We start from the raw sequence: 17,530 nt of genomic DNA on the forward strand, positions 1-17,530 counted from the left end.
ATTCTCACAGACCAGACCTCCAAAAGTATAAATCTCATCAGTTTAGGGAGAAACCTCATTTTCTCTCAAGCTGAGAAGTATCAACCTCATAAGGAACTAAGTGCTCTTGCTGTTAAAATGTTGCAGCTACTGAAATAGGGGATACAGCAATTAAAGAAAAAACACTAACTACAGATGGCATATAATTGCTAGAAACATAGAAGCTATTCATAGATTTAAAGCAATAGAGGGAATAAAGAACAAACTCCTGAAATATTTTGAGTAGGTACTATTTCTATTTTGTATCTACTTACAGTCATATTTCCTATATATTGAATGGCTAAGGCAACCAAGGCAGTAAGTGAATGGGGAATTAAGTTTTGTACATAGTTCTGATCAAAATTGTCCAAGTCAATTTTTTAATAAATCCCTCCAAATACTACTTCTCATTAGGTTAATGGACTTCTCATTAGGTTAATGGACTACTAATTTCCATAATGCCTTTTGGAATACATATAAATTTGTTTCTTTGTAAGTATGATATATATTCATTTTTGAAATTTAGAAAATAGAGTATAAGGAAGAAATAAAAATAATCCTATATCATACTATCCAGAGATAATTACTTTGATATATTTTTCCAGTCTATCTACACATATACATATATGTAAAATTATCCATTCATTGGTAATTTCATTAATTCATTCATCTATTTTTATAAAATTAAGATGATGCAGTTTTACATTCTGCTTTTTTCCACTTCACATTTTATTTTGAGCATTTCCCCATATTGTTAAATATTACTCGAAAACATAATTTTAATGGGGAAGTTTTGCCATTTTATTACTAGACTTACTAGTATCTTTAAAGGGTGAATTAATAGCGCAGAAACATAACCTGTAATTGATATTACAGGAATTCTAACCACTGTTGTTGGTTACCTTCCTGTAGATGGTCTTTAGCGCTGGATTTAAAGATTCCTTGATTATGTTTAGTCTGAAATTCCACGACTGTCTAATAGGCGAAGGTAATGACATTATTTCTCCACTTTCTTCAAACCAACACTTTCCCTATCAAAATATTTAAGAAATATAGCCATTAGGCATGTCACTAAAACAAATGTCACATACTATTCAGTGAGCTGTTATGCTTGTTAGCTAGTGAACTTTACCTCCTCTAGGTTAACCAGGCGATGTTCCATTTTGTTGCAGGTCTTTTTGTATATTTCTGGCTTTCTCTGAACATAGAATCCTTCATCTTCTAAAAAGCGTGGGATCTTATGTTTTGGTAGTTTACACTGGTTGATCACTTAATAACAAAATATAGATATTACTTTAAAGTCCAAAATATTAAATTGGTATTGACCAAAGAAGCAGCAAAAGGGAACTATCATGTATCTGACCACTGAAGTCTAGTGCAAAGTCTACATTACATACAATGAATGAGTTCTTTCAATTTATTTAAACTCAGAGAAGGCATGAGGAACAAATGTAGAAAATTTCCTGTAATTTTGAAGCAGTACTTTTTATCTATCCAGCATACAAAGAAGCTATTATCCTATAATATGATTTATTAATGACTTTACTATTTTATTGTAAAACAACTTTACCTGGAGAACTACTTGGCACAAAAATATTTGCCTGCTGTTTTTTGATATATTCTTGATCATCTTTGTATTCAGCAGCTTTTACTTCAAGTAAATCGGGAAAAGTGACTTCTTCCATACAATATTCATCTTGGCCTTCAGCAAAATTTTGTAAATTATCACCAGGTGAAATATGTTTGGGGTAACCATCATTTACTGATCTCTGTTGAATACCAAAAAGAAAAATAAGTATACATGCTTGTCCCCAATGACAAATATACCAATAAGTGAAACATACTAAGACCTTGCTGTAAATTGTCTTTCTGATCCATGCCACCCAGTTCAAATTCAAGCTGAAACTGCATTATAATGATAATGAAATTTCATTGAACACACAGGAACTCATTTAAGGCTTAATATTATATACAGTATGATTTTTCTATAGCCTGCTTTGCAATTCTCAGTGAAAGACTACTGAAACATAACTACAGTTCAAGCCCCTCCTCTCCTATGGAAAATTTTCTGAGATACTGGACTATGATATTTCAACTACTGAGAATTCACAGTGTAGGTTAAAGTCTAGAGACAACAGGCCATGTGGTCTTAAACTCCATTTTTTCCAACCATTCAGAAAGCAGTACAACCTAAGTGATGTAGACCAGTTAAACTGTTTTCTGGATGGTATTTAAGAGGAAAAGGAAAGAAACATAAAGATTCAGCTAGAAGTCTATGGCAGAGTGATTATAGTGAAATTCTGAAATATGTAATAAATATATCTGAATATAGGTATTGAAACAGATATATTACTAACTATAAAAATGCATACTTTTATATCATGTTCATTCCATGACTCTCTTTGTACAAAAAAATCAGCTTATTTTGGATGGTTTATGTAATTTGAAATCTACATATATTGAAAGAGAAGAGACAGAATGTAATGAGTTATGCAAATAAAAAACCCTCAATTTTCAAAAACATATACATTTAGAGGCAAAAATATAAATAAAAGATTTAATCACAAAATTCCTTTGAATAGAGAACCTTATATGGCCTTGATCAGCTCTGACAAAAGTAACATTGCTAATCATTACCTAGGTTCATATCAAGTCATCACATCACACTCTCCCTCCTATCCCTGTCATAAAATCAAGAAAATATTTTATATCAAGAAATCTTTGGGGTGTTTTTTTCAGAATTCAAAGACAGTATGATACTGACATCTAGAAGCAAGATTTGGGGAATCCCTACAGAGGGGATTTCTTTGAAGAGTCCAGTCATAGACAAAGAAGGACTCTGTTCCAACTGCAGCTCCCATTATCAAGCTTCCTTTGGCCAGGGCACCTTTTCCCGGGCACCTCTGTCCAGGGCTTTCAACTTGCCTTCAGAGGTAAGGTTGGCCCTAATGGCTAAGCATGTCAGGCTTTCATCTTGGATCCCAGCCTCTTATTATGAACTTTCATAAGCTCCTACTCAATTTGCCTATATTTTTAGTGTGAAACAAGCTGTGATCTCAACCAATACAAGTCCCATCTAACCATCTATTCTTCATTCCATGTAAGGCCAGCTGTTATCCAAGATCACCTTCTGGTCTTTATTATGCAGCTCACAGCAGAGCAGTGTCTGTGTTGTGAGCTGTTGTGTGACAGGGAGTATGAGGTCAGAAGGCATCCACCTAACTTTCCATGCATTAGTCTAGATGGATACACCTGAATATATGGTGGTAAAAAAGTGACAGTATCCCCCATCTCATAGAAACATGCCTTGTTATATGTGTGTGATAAACAGAACTATCTGAAAGTGACCTTGGATCTCACTTTGGGTTGTCGAGACAACATATTTGGAACCAGGACTCCCCCTTCTCCCAGGAGGAAATGGCCACAGTCAAACTGAGCCTCCTACAAAGCAGCAGCTTTCTCCTCCTGTGATGGGGACAGTCGTTTCCTATGGGCCCCAAAGTCACCAGGAGCAGGGCAGTGGTTTTTTCAGACAACTCTTCTAAATAACCAGCATCTAAATCCAGACTTCCTCACACCCAAGTAGCCTATTTGCCCCACTGAACTAATTTCTCTCATGCCTGCCCTGAGAAGGAAAAGCAGCCATAACCACTGCTCTTGGCCTTGGTATTCTCTGCTAGGTGGGTCTTCTTTTGTTTTCCCAGAAAAGCCTGTTCTTTAACCCATACAGTGGGACTCTGAGCAATCAAGTGACTTGGCAGAGCATGCACGTGTGTGATACTCATTTACTCAATATTCATTCAAGTATTCCTTGAGTGCACATCCAGGAAGAAAATAAATAAATATTTTCTAGGTTGTGATAAGTGTTATGAAGAAAAACAAAGCAAGAAAAGAGGATAGAGAATACTGCGCTGGGTAGGTTGGAGGGTATATTTTAGTGTTGTCAGGGACAATATCTTTAATTATGTGTCATTTGAACAGAGACCCAAAGGTAGGAGGGAAAGAATATGAGGATTAGGGAAGAGCTTTCCAGAAAGATAAAAGGTACAAGTCCCTGAGGCAGGAGCATGCTGTGAAGAATAGGGAGGAGCCCAGTGTGCTGGAGTTGGGGGAAAGAAGAAAACAGTAAGCAATTAAATCAGAGAGATACCAAGGGGGCCAGGTCAAGTAGGCCTTGGAGGCCCCTTTAAGGACTTTAGCTTTTATTTTGAGTGAGACAAGGAAACCATCTGAAGGTGTAAGCAAAAATATGGTCTGTCTTAGATTTTAACAGGATCATTCTGACTACTGTATGGTATAGAAAAAATGGACTGTTGGGGTAACAGGGGAAACAGAGGGAGACTGGCAATGATCCAGATGAGAGATTATGGTGGCTTAGATAAAGGCTGTACTAGTTGGGGTAGTAACAGTGGGTCAGATTCTAGAATACTTTGAAGATAGAACCAGCAGGACGTGTGATGAGGTAGGTATGAGGCATGTAAGTTAAAGAGGATCTGAAGATGACACCAGGGTTTAGCTGAGCAACTGGAAAGATAGACTAGTATGATTCTATTTACGTGAAAGTCTGTGTGTGTGAATGTATAGACATAAAAATAGAGAAAAGGTATGAAGAAATGGTAATAGTGGTTTAGTTCAGCAGTGGGATTTCATTTATTTTCTTCCTCATGATTTCCTGCATTATGTTTTTATAATGTATACACTGTTTACATTTTTAAATGTAATGTAAATTTTAATGTAAAATGTTTACATTTTTAAAGGTAAAGATCTTTATTGTGGAAAAAATAACAGTAACAAAGCAGTAATGAAAGCACTGGAGCAGGATGTAAAGAAAGGGGAATGAAAGGGACTGGGAAACCATCATAAGATTGTTTATCAATGATACTTAAAAAAAAAAGAAAGAAAGAAAGGGACTGGGAAGTAGGTAGGGAGGCCAATGGGGTGGTCCAGGGGGGGACTCGAAAGGAGGACCTGAGGGACTTGGAAATGACTGAGAGGTGTCAAAAGATATTAGGTAGAACTATGAGGAATAGAAGGTACTGGGGAAAGGGGCTCAAGGAAACTGCAAAGATTTGAAGGTAGAGAGGATGTGGAGAAATTATAGAGAAACAGGATCAAATGGGAGATCAGTGAGACTGACCAATCAGGAATTGGGTAAAGACTCATGAGAAGGAAATCCAGGGCATAAAAGGGGGCTGAAGAGTTTGAAAGGAACTAAAAAGAACTGGTAGAAATTAGAAGGGTCTGGGATTGGACTAAGAGGGATGAAGAAAGGGGAATCTATAAAGAGTAACAGATATTATGGAGAACAGTGTGGAGAGGACAGGCACAACAAAGGAGCTGACAGGCTATATTCCCCAGCTCTGTCAAGGCTTAACCTTCTGTGCCTCAGTTTCCTCCCCTATAAACTAGACACTATAATAAACCCTGCCTCACAGGGTTATAATGAGGAACTAATGATACAATCCACATGAAAAATTCAGTATATCAATACTTAACAGCAAGAAGCTGAAAGCTTTTCCTTTAAGATTGGGAACAAGACAAAGGATATCCACTCTCCCCACTTTTATTCAACATAGTTGTGGAGGTCCTAGTCACAGCAACTAAACAACACAAAGAAATAAAAGGCATCCAGATTGGTAAAGAAGAAATTAAACTGTCCCTGCTTGCAGATGACATGATATTGTACATAAAAAACCCTAAAGAATCCACTCCAAAACTACTAGATCTAATATCTAAATTCAGCAAAGTTGCAGGATACAAAATTAATACACAGAAATCTGTTGCATTCCTATACACTAATGTGAACTAGCAGAAAGAGAAATCAGAAAAAAAATTCCATTCACAATTGCATCAAAAAGAATAAAATACCTAGGAATAAACCTAACCAAGGAAGGGAAAGGCCTATACTCTGAAAATTACAAGACACTCATGAGAGAAATTAAATAAGATACCAATAAATGGAAACACATCCCATGTTCATGGATAGGAAGAATTAATTTTGTCAAAATGGCCATCCTGCCTAAAGCAATCTACAGATTTAGTGCAATCCCTACCAAAAGCATTCTTCAATGAACTAGAACAAATAGTTCTAAAATTCATATGGAACCACAAAAGACCCTGAATAGCCAAAGCAATCCTGAGAAGGAAGAATAAAGTGAGGAGAATTATACTCCTGAACTTCAAGCTCTACTAAAAAGCCACAGTAATTAAGACAATTTGGTACTGACATGAGCACAGACCCATAGATCAATGGAATAGACTAGAGATCCCAGATGTAAACCCAAGCATATATGATCCATTAATATATGATAAAGGAGCCATGGATATACAATGGGGAAATGACAGCCTCTTGAATATAAACATGAGCAACTTTTTCCTGAATGCATCTCCTCGGGCAAGTGAAACAACATAAAAAATGAACAAATGGGACTACATCATGCTAAAAAGCTTCTGCACAGCAAAGGACACCATCAGCAGAACAAAAAGGCATCCTACAGTATGGGAGAATATATTTGTGAATGACATATCTGACAAGGGGTTAACATCTAAAATATATAAAGAATGCACATGCCTCAACATCTAAAAAGCAAATAACCCTATTAAAAAATGGGCAGAGGATATGAACAGATACTTCTCCAAAGAAGAAATTCAGACGGCCAACAGGCACATGAAAAGATGCTCCACATTGCTAGTCATAAGAGAAATGCAAATTAAAACCACAATCAGATACCACCTCACACCAGTTAGGATGGCCAACATAGAAAAGACTAGGAACAACAAATATGGTGAGGATGTGGAGAAAGGGGAATCCTCTTACAACTGCTGGTGGGAATGTAAACTAGTTCAACAATTGTGGAAAGCAGTATGGAGGTTCCTCAAAAAACTAAAAATAGAAATATCATTTGACCCAGGAATACCACTCCTAGGAATTTACCCTAAGAATGCAGGAGCCCAGTTTCAAAAAGACATATGCACCCCTATGCTTATCGGAGCACTACTTACAATAGCCAAGAAATGGAAGCAACCTAAGTGTCCATCAGTAGATGAATGAATAAAGAAGATGTGGTATATAAACACAATGGAATATTATTCAGCCATAAGAAGAAAACAATTCCTACCATTTGCAACAATATGGATGGAGCTAGAGGGTATTATGCTCAGTGAAATAAGCCAGGCAGAGATAGACAAGTACCAAATGATTTCACACATCTGTGGAGCATAAGAACAAAGAAAAAACTGAAGGAACAAAACAGCAGCAGACTCACAGAACCCAAGAATGGACTAACAGTTACCAAAGGGAAAGGGACTGGGGAGGGTGGGTGGGAAGGAAGGGAGAAGGGGAATAAAGGGCATTGCGATTAGCACACATAATGTAGGTGGGGGCACGGGGAAGCAGTATAGCACAGACAAGACAAGTAGTGACTCTATAGTATCTTACTACGCTGATGGACAATGATTCTAATGGGGTATGTGGTAGGGATGTGATAATAGGGGGAATCTAGTAACCGCAATGCTGCTCATGTGATTATATATTAATAATACAAAAAAAATTTAGTATATCATTGGGCTTCCAGTAAGCAATCAATTAATGTTAGGAATTATTATTGTGAAAACTGCTCAATTCAAAGAGAATAAGGTGGCTCAATAATTAACATTTCATCTCCCATCCAAGAATTTCATTCTATGCCTCTAATAAAGAGTTATTTTTCCTGAGAATGAGAATGAGGAAGAGGACAAATCCAACCTGCACTGAAGACTTCCCCAAAGCTGAGCCTTCTTCACCATTAAGAATGAAAAATGAAAGACCTTCATCCAAAGAGACTTTAGTCTGTGGGTTAAACAATGGGAAGGTAACAAGAATTGAAACAAATGCTTTTTCTGCTTCTAAGTATAATCAATACTTTTCCATAATATAGGAAACAGTAACTGTCACCTTATTCATGAGCAAGAAGCAGCAGAAGAGATATCATTATATTTAACTTTTACTCTGTTTAGTTCATGAATTTGTTTTTTTTAAGAGTCTAGTAACTACAATAAAAAACAGAATAGAATAGAGTCCAAGTCTTCTCCATCTTCCCAAACTATCTCTTCACTCTAGTCACAGTATTAGAGCTTTCTTTACCTTACAGCTTGATCAAAATGTGGGCTCAGGACAAATTCTTGTTTTTCTCTGTTTTCGGGTAGTCACCTACAATCTTTTGTGGTTAGAAGTAGTTAAAAGTATTGATTGGCATATTCTTAGTTATGAACTTGCTTATTAATAAGCTCTATTTTTTCAACACTGTGAAGTCTGAATCTTTTAATATAAATGACATCACTTTTTTCTCATACATAATAAAATAACTGGTTTGGGAAATGAATGAATTCTACAAAAAAAATATAACTCATAGTTTAGAAACCAAAGAATTAAAAAATATGTAAAATACAAAGGCTCTCTTATATCGTTTGCATCTACATTTTAGCTGTCACGTTAAGTTTAAAAGTTATTCACCTTGCAATGATGCTGCATATATAAATTGTCACTATATTTTACTTTCCTTCGTCTCAGCTCATCACAAAACCACTTGCTATCTTCAACTACCTGAGCAGATATCCCTGTCTAATAATTGATATGTTCTTAGAAGTCAATTTCTCTTACTTTTTACCTCTTTTGTTGACACCAGATGGACTGACCTTGACAAACTTCCAAGTTTTTACTATTCATAGCTAAACCCAATTTAGGCAAACTTTTATTAATTTGTTGAATGAACAACATGTACACATCCTTTTTTAGTCTGATTTTAACTTTTAAATGTAATTAAAGTTACTTTTACTAAGCACCTAAGAGGCACTGTGGAGAAGACAAAGTTAAAAAAAAAATCCTTGCATTTAAAATTTTTAGGGTTAAATACTTTCATTTTTTATGGCAGAAATGACTAGTTGTTCATTACTGTCTTTACTCCCATCTCTAATAATAGATTTTCCTTTCAGCTGGATACCTAGACATTTCCCCCACATCCCTTTAAGAGGAAATAATGTATGCAACTTGCAGGTCTTGCCCTTTAAGAGATTAATCTGCAATCCTCTGGCTCTTTCCTTCTCTCGTCCTTTGGCTAGCAAACAAAGACACTGGAGCTTTGCCACTGGACTCTGAGAAGGAAGCCATGTGTTGAAGAAAGTAGAACTCTCCTAGCAGCCTAGATTACTACTTATCTGTTACACCAAATAAAAATAAAACTATCTTAAGATATTTCACTTTAAATCTTCCTGTTAAAGCTGTTTAGCCTTTACTCTAAGTAATACAGTTCCCAAATATGCGTTGTTTTGTCATTTCAGGTTTTAAGTATGTGATTACACACTGAATTGCAAAACAATATCTCTTAAGTTGGGGATCACCAACAATATTTTATTATAATTTTTAGGATAAAAAAATCAAGTGGGAATAGGGAGTAACTAAAAATTGGCATAAGGGATTTTTCTGTGGTGTCAAAAATGGTCTAAAATTGGATTATAGTATTGATTGCATAGTTATGTTTAAGTTTACTAAAAATCAGGGAATCATACACTTAGGGTGGGTGAATATTTGCTGTGTAAAGATGCCTGAATAAAGCGGCTCTAAAAAGTTACTCACCTTAGACCACTGATATATCTTATCATCAGTGAGTAGGTGAGTTGAAGATTTTTCACCTTGATTAATCTGAAATACAAAATAAACAAATGGTATAAAAGACTTAATCTTTACACATATAGACATAATTGTGCTCATAAGTCTTTTCAAAACTGCATAAAAATCAAGACTTCTCAATGTTTTTCTTTTTAAAATATATACATGTTTTCCTCTGAGATGTCATATATAGTTACTATGACCAAATCACTTAATTTTTCTTGGCTTTAGGTTTGAAAAAAAGCATGGAAAATAACTTGAAACTTTTTGGATTTAAGTAGCTATTAAGGCTGAAATTGGCTCTTTTTTGACAAAGTAAGGTTTATTATGTTACATATTGCATTTGAACAGTAAATTTAAAAACAGTAAATAAAAAAATAAGTATTACCTTAGGATTTTTTAGCTTTTCTCTTACTTTGCCTCTCAGTGTTTCTAATATGTTTTGATTTTCTTCTACATCTAAACCAAGAAGCCAACATAAAATGGAGTCATATTTCTTCTAATTAAATAGCAATAGCAACAAAATCCTTATTAAATAGCTAAACTGCATCCATTTCTAAGGATCATGACATTTACGAAGACTGAGTCATTACCCCTGAGAGCTTAGAACCTAAGACCAATGGATGTTTCCTTCCCCATTTGCTCTCAGGAATAAACACTTCCATGCACGGTCAGGACTGAATTTCATTTTCTTTTTGTGATTTCTTTCCCTACTCTCTATATTCTCACCTATTGGCTAGAATTCTTCTTAGGAAACCCCTGCCAAAAAAAAACCTCAGATAAGCAAACCTTTATCTTTTTCCTTTTAGGAAAAAAAAAGTCCATGAGCACAGTCATATTCTATGTATACTACTCTACACAAATATCAAAGCTAGATTACTTCGACTTGATTAAACTGGAAAGGAAGAGAATCTCTAGGTACCCATTTTAACTATCTATGTCAGTTCTGTAAAATCAATATACTACCAACCCTGACTTCTGCCAGCTCTTAGAGGAAATGAAACAGTCACACGAGAAATAATAAAGACCACAGCTGTTATGTGCACTCCAAGCCATGTGTCATTTTCTGCTCATCCACCAGATGACCCACCAGATGGATTGAGAAAGGCAGGGGTTGTGGTACAGCAGAAAATGGAGATCGTTTTGCTGTGTAAATTTTTTCTTCTCCCTGCCTTTGAGTACTTAATGGTTGCACAGAGGATGGTGGCAACAAAGGGGAAGTATAAAGCTAAATCACTACAGGTCATAAGAATCTTCATTCTTAACTGCAATATTCCTTGGTATGACTTTAAAATTACTAGTTGGTTTATTTGTACTCTATTCCCAGAACTTAGAATGGCAGATGGTACATAGCAGGTGCTCAGTAAATATTTGCTTGATGAATGAACCAGGGTTCAACCATTATTTGTGTATTTTTTTCTCCACAAGATCTAGAGTTTCCTGAAGCAGCTTCTGTATCTATGTATCTTCACAGTCTAACACAGTCTCAAGCACTAGTGGATTCTCCAAGTTTACAGTGAGAGAGAGAAAACAAAACTTAGTTTTATTACATGCATTAATTTTACTATGTATTTCCTTATGTCCATCATGTATTATCTAGCAACTTTAGTTTCTGCTTGAATGCATTCCTTAAAAGATGTGTGTCCCCAACTGAAACCTAGGATATGATTAAGTCATTTAAATCTTTCAAAAATAAAAACAAACAGTATTGGAGTTGTGTTATATTACTAAGAACCTTTCTGGAGATGCTTGTCTACATTTTCTTCTACTGCAATGTTATCTGTCTCTTCTGACATCTGCAAAAAAGAAGGGGAGGGTTACCTTGTGTCTTTGTGTTTTGGCATTGACCATCTTTTCATATGTTCATCACCCTTTGAATATCACCTTCTTTAAGATGTCAATTAATATCCTTTGCCTGTTTTCTTAAATTTCATCTTTTTATCAATTGGTATGAGTTCTTTATATGTGCTGAATTTTTAAATTAAGAAATTGCTCTCTGTAATATCAAAAAGGACCTTTTAATTATAAAGTCCAATGGTTAGTTCTTAGTGTTCATATATTGCCTTCTTCATATGTCTTAATTTAGGATGGTCAAATGAGATCAGACATATGAAAATACTTTGAAACTCAACACTATATTATTGTTATCTGTTATTTACTCAGTAGCATCTGATAATGTTGGGTACCTCTATTTTCTGAAAACTTTCTGTATGTACTCTATCCTTCTAACTCTTTGGCCCCTTATTCCCTATATTGTTCAGTGATTACACTTCTCATAGCTTAAATGTAGACACATTCCAGGGCTTTGGAGAGTGCATGTATTCCCAGACCCAAATCTGTCTCCAACCTTGACTACTTTTCTGAATATTGTTTCTAGCTGTTTATTGGTATTTCTAATTGAATATCCTACCATTATCAAAAATTCAGTATGTTAAAATGAACATTTGTTTCTTTTACAACTTTTTTAAACCTCAATATCCTAAAATTAAACCATGCTACCAATGTTAAATCCTTTTTTAGAACAATATGGATTATGAGTTTGTTTTTCATTTAAATTTAAGAATGGTAAAAGACTTCTTAAATGACAGCTATGCACATGCTAACCAAACTAATGTGCATTAATTAATGTCCAAACTAATGTTGGAGTGGAAGGAGCATGCAGACATACATCAGTTTCCCAATCACTGTAAAAACGTGGATTTGTGTCAAGAGCCAAATCGGGGTATTGACATGATGATAGTAAAGACATTAACACAATGAAAGCCTAGGCCACAGATTTTCTGAAAGAACTTCAAAATTCACCAGGGGTTCCTGTACACACTTAAAAACTACTTAATAAGGTCACTATAAAGTAAGATATTCTGTTCTTATTATACCTTCAGTATCTTTCTCAACACTTAAAAATACCTAGTTCTACCCTTAACCAAGGGACAGCAATCCTTGAAGGTATGATGGAACATCATCCCTGGCAATTGATAGAGCTTCCCTTTAATTCCCTAAAATCTTACTCAGCATTCCCAGGATTCTGGATACTTTTTTATGACTTCCCATTCCCATCTAGAAGGCAGAGATAAACTATGAATCTTAATTGAAGCTATTTTATGAGACATGTAGATATGGGTCCTATATGTGATTTACTCACTGACTAAAAAAAGAAAAACTTTTTTGAGCAAAGCAGGGAATGCACTGCTGGCTGGCTAAGAGAATAAATTAATTAATATTTAAGTAACAGTAAACAAATAACTAAATACATAAATAACTCACCTCTAATGTTCTTTATTACATAACTGACAGACCAAAGAGTACCTCTGATCCCTAAACTATCTTATTATCTTTTTAATGATTTGTACATAGAGCTAAATTTGTTTAAATTTGTTTGTATAGAACCAAACACATCACTTTTTAAGATTATCCTACATTAATAATTGGGATATTTAGTATAACAAAAATCCTTATAAACTTCACTAATACCTTACTTTTTTAATCTCTTTTCTCTTTGGGCTCTTTCTCATGATGGTTCTTTCACTTTCACTTTCTAAATGAAGAGGAAATATTCTTAAGAATGATATATTACTGAAAGAAAACAACTTGTGATGCTTGAAATAAAGGTATGCTATTTAAATTCCTTAACTTAACTAAAAATTAAAATAAATACATTACCACCTTTAGTATTTAGTAGTTGATCATCTGCATTAACATATTCTGGTTAATGTAATAAGACATGTAAAAGAAGTTAGAGGTATAACTTTTAGAAAGGAAAAGAAAAAATTATCATTGTGGAGGATAGGTTTTTATATGTAGAAAACTCAAAACAATCAAAAAGTTTAGACTTTTTAAGTGGCACAGTACAAGAGTATATATGTCAAAGTTAATAGCTTCCCTATATTATGCTAATAGAAAAGGACCACTTTCATAATAGCAATTCAAAACATTTTCAGAATACTTAGGAGTAACTTCAATGAAACTACGTGGGTACTTCCCCCAAACTATAAGGAAACTGAAAAAAAAGTCTGATTAAACACAGAAATTCTCCCTTGAGTCAGGGAGATTGGATAAAAGGCCATAATAATCCATCCCTATGAGAGACGCTGGAGATTTAAATAAAAAAATTGAAGTGGGAATGGAATGTGAAGAAAGATTCTCTTAAAGGTTGGAAGTCACAGAATGTGGTGAGCTCTTAGATGTGCAGGATAAAGTAAGGGAAGAATCAAGGACTCCCAGATTTTGGGCTTGAGTAACGGAGAGGTAGCATCATTCTAAGTATTAGAGTAGGAAGGTAGGTAGGGTAGGAATCAACGAGTTCAGTTTTCAGATGTTAATTATGGATGAATTCAGCACATTCAGGTGAGAGGTCCAGAAGGTTATTAAAAATACTGACTAGAACAGAAGAATGAGGTCTAAGTTAAATTCTTTAAATTTAATCATTAAAAAAATGAGAATGTTTGATATCTTGATCTGGGTCATGGTTACATGAGTGTATACACCTGTTAAATTTCATGGAGCTGTACACTAAGACTTGTGCATTTTATTTTATGTACCTCAATTAAAGAAAGAAAAAAGGCATTTAAGAGATTGATTTAATGAGTATTTACCTACTCCAAGATGAGACATAATAGGAATAGTATTCTGGGAAAAGAGAATTTTGAATTTACTTACCATTCTGCAAGAACTTCTAAAACAATACCTTGATTCAAATCAAAATTCGGCCTACTGGTGCCTACATCTGCAAATTTTATCTGCTAAACTAGGGAAAACATTAGCAATGGCACATCCCATAGTGAATTATTGTAAGTTGTCAAATAAAAACCTTATCATAAAAGAAATTTTTAATCAGGTGTTTTTTGCAGATGCACAGAAGTTTCTAACTTTGTTCATTTATCATTCCATAAATGATATAAGATAAATAAATGATTATAGACAAAATATTAGGTAAAACTGAAGATTTGGCTGAAAGCTACATTTGCTCTATTAAAAATCTCATGCAAAACTAAGGAAAAATTATGACTCAGACTTTTACCTTCTTGAAGCAATTCAACTTTCTGTGTTAGAAAACTGGATCTAAGAGTTAAACCCAATCTTCTCTTCGAGGATATTGCTAATTTACAATTCTTGCAGCTAAAGATTTTTCTAAAGGATAAGGAAATTCAGGATTAGCTATTTTTGTATCAGATACCCTGGAGTTCCATAGTCAAAGCCTGAAACTTAAGTCAAGTAGTTCAATTCATCATTTTCTGATCCCTAGCAAAAGGAAGGCAACTTTATGAACATAAATGTTTGCCTCTTACTTAGTGTTTAGAGATCTCTGGGTTCTGCAAATTTATCCAGCAGTGCCTTTATCACTGTGGTGATTCCTGAAATGACATCATTTTACTTTGCATGTAAATTTAACATTCAACATTCAATCACCTTGATTACTTCTTTCACATGTCATCTGGTTTCAGGAGTGTAAAGAATAAAAAAACCTCTAATGTATGGAATGGTTGTAAAACATATTCTGGGAACTGGTAATATTTGTTTGGTTAATCATGAACTAACAAATTTGTTTTTCCTTTAGTTTTCCCTCAGCTCTTTTTGGAAATCTTTCCAAATGTATCAATCCTTTGATTTTTGCAACATCCCACTAATCTAGAGCATTCCTGTTTCCGAAGCCCAATTCAAACCCCACATCATTCCGGAAGTTCCGACTCTGGCCTTTCTCTGATCTCCACTAGCACTTACAATGTGTAATTTTTGTTCATTACATCCCACCCCACAAGTTCATAGTTCTTCTTACCCTGAAGTGAGGAAGAGAGCTGAGTCATAAACTATTTACCCTCCACCAACCCCAGCAAAGTGTTCAGCACACAATGAACACTCAATTAATAATGTGCTTTTGGATATGATGCAAATCAAACACTGCTTTCCAATGCTGTAAAGTGGAGTGGTTCCCAGCCCTATCCACCCCAAAAAGGGATGACTAATGCATGGGCTAGGCCCTGGGGACTACAAGTCCCAGCGGTCCGTGTACCGGGGTCCTGCGCCGGTTTGTCCACCAACCAGAAAAGATACTGGAGTGTCTGACAGGGACGGGTCAGGGGGGCTTTAATGTGCAATACGACATTCACCTAGATGGACGACAGCGCGCTTCGGCTGTGTGGGCAGCGAAGGCAGGACGCACCACGCACCGCACACTCTGAGAAGTCACCAACCGCCCGTACCGCTCCTGACGTGCGCACCCTACGCCCCCCGCCCGTCTCGCGCGGGCTCCTCCGAGATTGACGTCAAGGCGGTCCAGGAGCATGCGCACGCGGCTCTCAGCCCGCAGGGTCCCGAGCGCGCAGAGAGCGCGCGCTTTCGGGAATCTTCGGTGCGCTACGTTTTCTCCCCCGCTGTCTGGGTTGGTGGCTCGAACTGAGGAGCGCGAGCCTGTCACTCCTGCCCTGGTCTCTGTAGCGCCTGGCGAGAGCCAGTGGCTTTGACGACCCACGGCGGGGTGTGTTCCCTACTGGCCGCAGCTGTCCCAGGGTCTGTTCTGGAAGAGGCCTGAGAGCGGGGTTGCCTGGGTCGTGGGAGCCCCTCACCTCTCGCGTCATGGTGAAGAAGAACAGTATCCCCAACGGGTGAGTATAGGCCGCGAGCTCCCGGGCGGGCGCGGGCGCTCTGCGACAGCCAGAGCCGCCAGAGGAGCGGGTTCCCGGGGAAGGATGCTCCCGAGCCCGCAGTGGCAGAGCGGTGGCTCGCGCGGTCGAGGCGCGCCCGGAGCCTGAGGCGGCGCGCACCCGCGGGCTGGGCCAGGGCGCGGGGCGGGGGGCGCGGCGCTCGGGCGGCCCCGCGGCCTGCTTCCTGTCACCCACCACCTCTGCCTCGCCGGGAGAGAAGAGGTTCTTTCATTTCAGGTGCTTGGTGTGTGGCATTTCAGGCAGCGCCCTAAATATTCAAGGGGTTCCTTTTCTTTCCAGAGCTTGTAAAATGGAGTGGTTCCCAGCCCTATCTTAGTGTGACCAATTTAATGCTTTTTAAAATCATAAACTCAGGGCACTCAAGACAGGCCCACTCGTGTCATGTCATCTTTTCTCAGCGACCCATCGCGAATTAAAATAACGGGTAAATAAAATATTCTGTGGCTTGACACTTGTTCTGGGAAATTGGCAGGGCTGAAGTTAGAAACTGTAGGTATGGAAAGCAGCACACTGTTGTTGTGGATGTTTTATTCATTCAAACATTTAGGCAGATTTTTTTTTAGGTGCTTTCTATGTCAGGCGTTGTGCTTGGCGCTTTGATACTAGACAAACTTAGAAAGTGTTTAAAACTTGTGAATTTGAGAAAGAGGAGATGTGGAAGTGAAGTAACTGCTACAAAAATGTTCCACGTTATGTTGGTACATTGTGGGATAACTAGAAATAAAACTCAGAAGTTCTACTCACTTTATAATCTGAAGTAACTACATACTGCTCAATGTGTGCAAGCCTTGAAATCATTTGGCCAAATCGTCATTTGCGTAAAATTCTTGCTGGGTCTCCCATCTTGATTTTCTAGGGCTCTTCACTATAGAAATTTAGGAACAGTAATAGTGGTAAAAGAAGGAAAAAGTCAAGAAGTACTTTGCTCAAATAGCGGTGTTGTACTTGTGCAAATAATACGTGACGTGTGGTATTCTTTAAGTTCATCTAACTTCTGTAATTATACAGTTGTATGTGTCCTAAAATATATATATATATATATATATATATATATATATATATATATATATATATATATATATATATATATATAGCATGTTTACTGAGATATATTACTGTAACTACACTTAAATGTTTAGTGAAGTATATAGGCCCACACTAAATTTAGGTAGTAAAGATTAGAGATCTTTTCATAGTTGAGAGGAGTAAA

The 17,530-nt window shown here is 36.6% G+C and overlaps 2 protein-coding genes across 2 annotated transcripts in view; one reads left to right on the plus strand and one right to left on the minus strand.

Moving 5' to 3' along the window:
* Nucleotides 1-1,568: 1,568 nt before the first annotated feature.
* Nucleotides 1,569-15,941, minus strand: LOC140850298 (protein CC2D2B homolog). Its single transcript, XM_073240036.1, has 6 exons — nt 15,819-15,941; nt 11,397-11,457; nt 10,050-10,120; nt 9,624-9,694; nt 7,763-7,853; nt 1,569-1,787 (listed from the first exon to the last, which is right to left on the minus strand). The coding sequence occupies exons 1-6, from the start codon at nt 15,939-15,941 to the stop codon at nt 1,569-1,571; spliced, it is 636 nt and encodes a 211-aa protein (XP_073096137.1).
* Nucleotides 15,754-17,530, plus strand: part of LOC108394919 (uncharacterized) — a 93,332-nt gene continuing 91,555 nt past the window's right edge. Inside the window, exon 1 of the mRNA XM_017656816.3 lies at nt 15,754-16,260. Within this exon, the coding sequence (XP_017512305.3) occupies nt 16,232-16,260 (29 nt within the window). The 5' untranslated portion in view covers nt 15,754-16,231. The remainder of the gene's footprint in view (nt 16,261-17,530) is intronic.

This window comes from Manis javanica, chromosome 7, assembly GCF_040802235.1.
Source record: "Manis javanica isolate MJ-LG chromosome 7, MJ_LKY, whole genome shotgun sequence".
Classification (NCBI taxonomy): domain Eukaryota; kingdom Metazoa; phylum Chordata; class Mammalia; order Pholidota; family Manidae; genus Manis; species Manis javanica.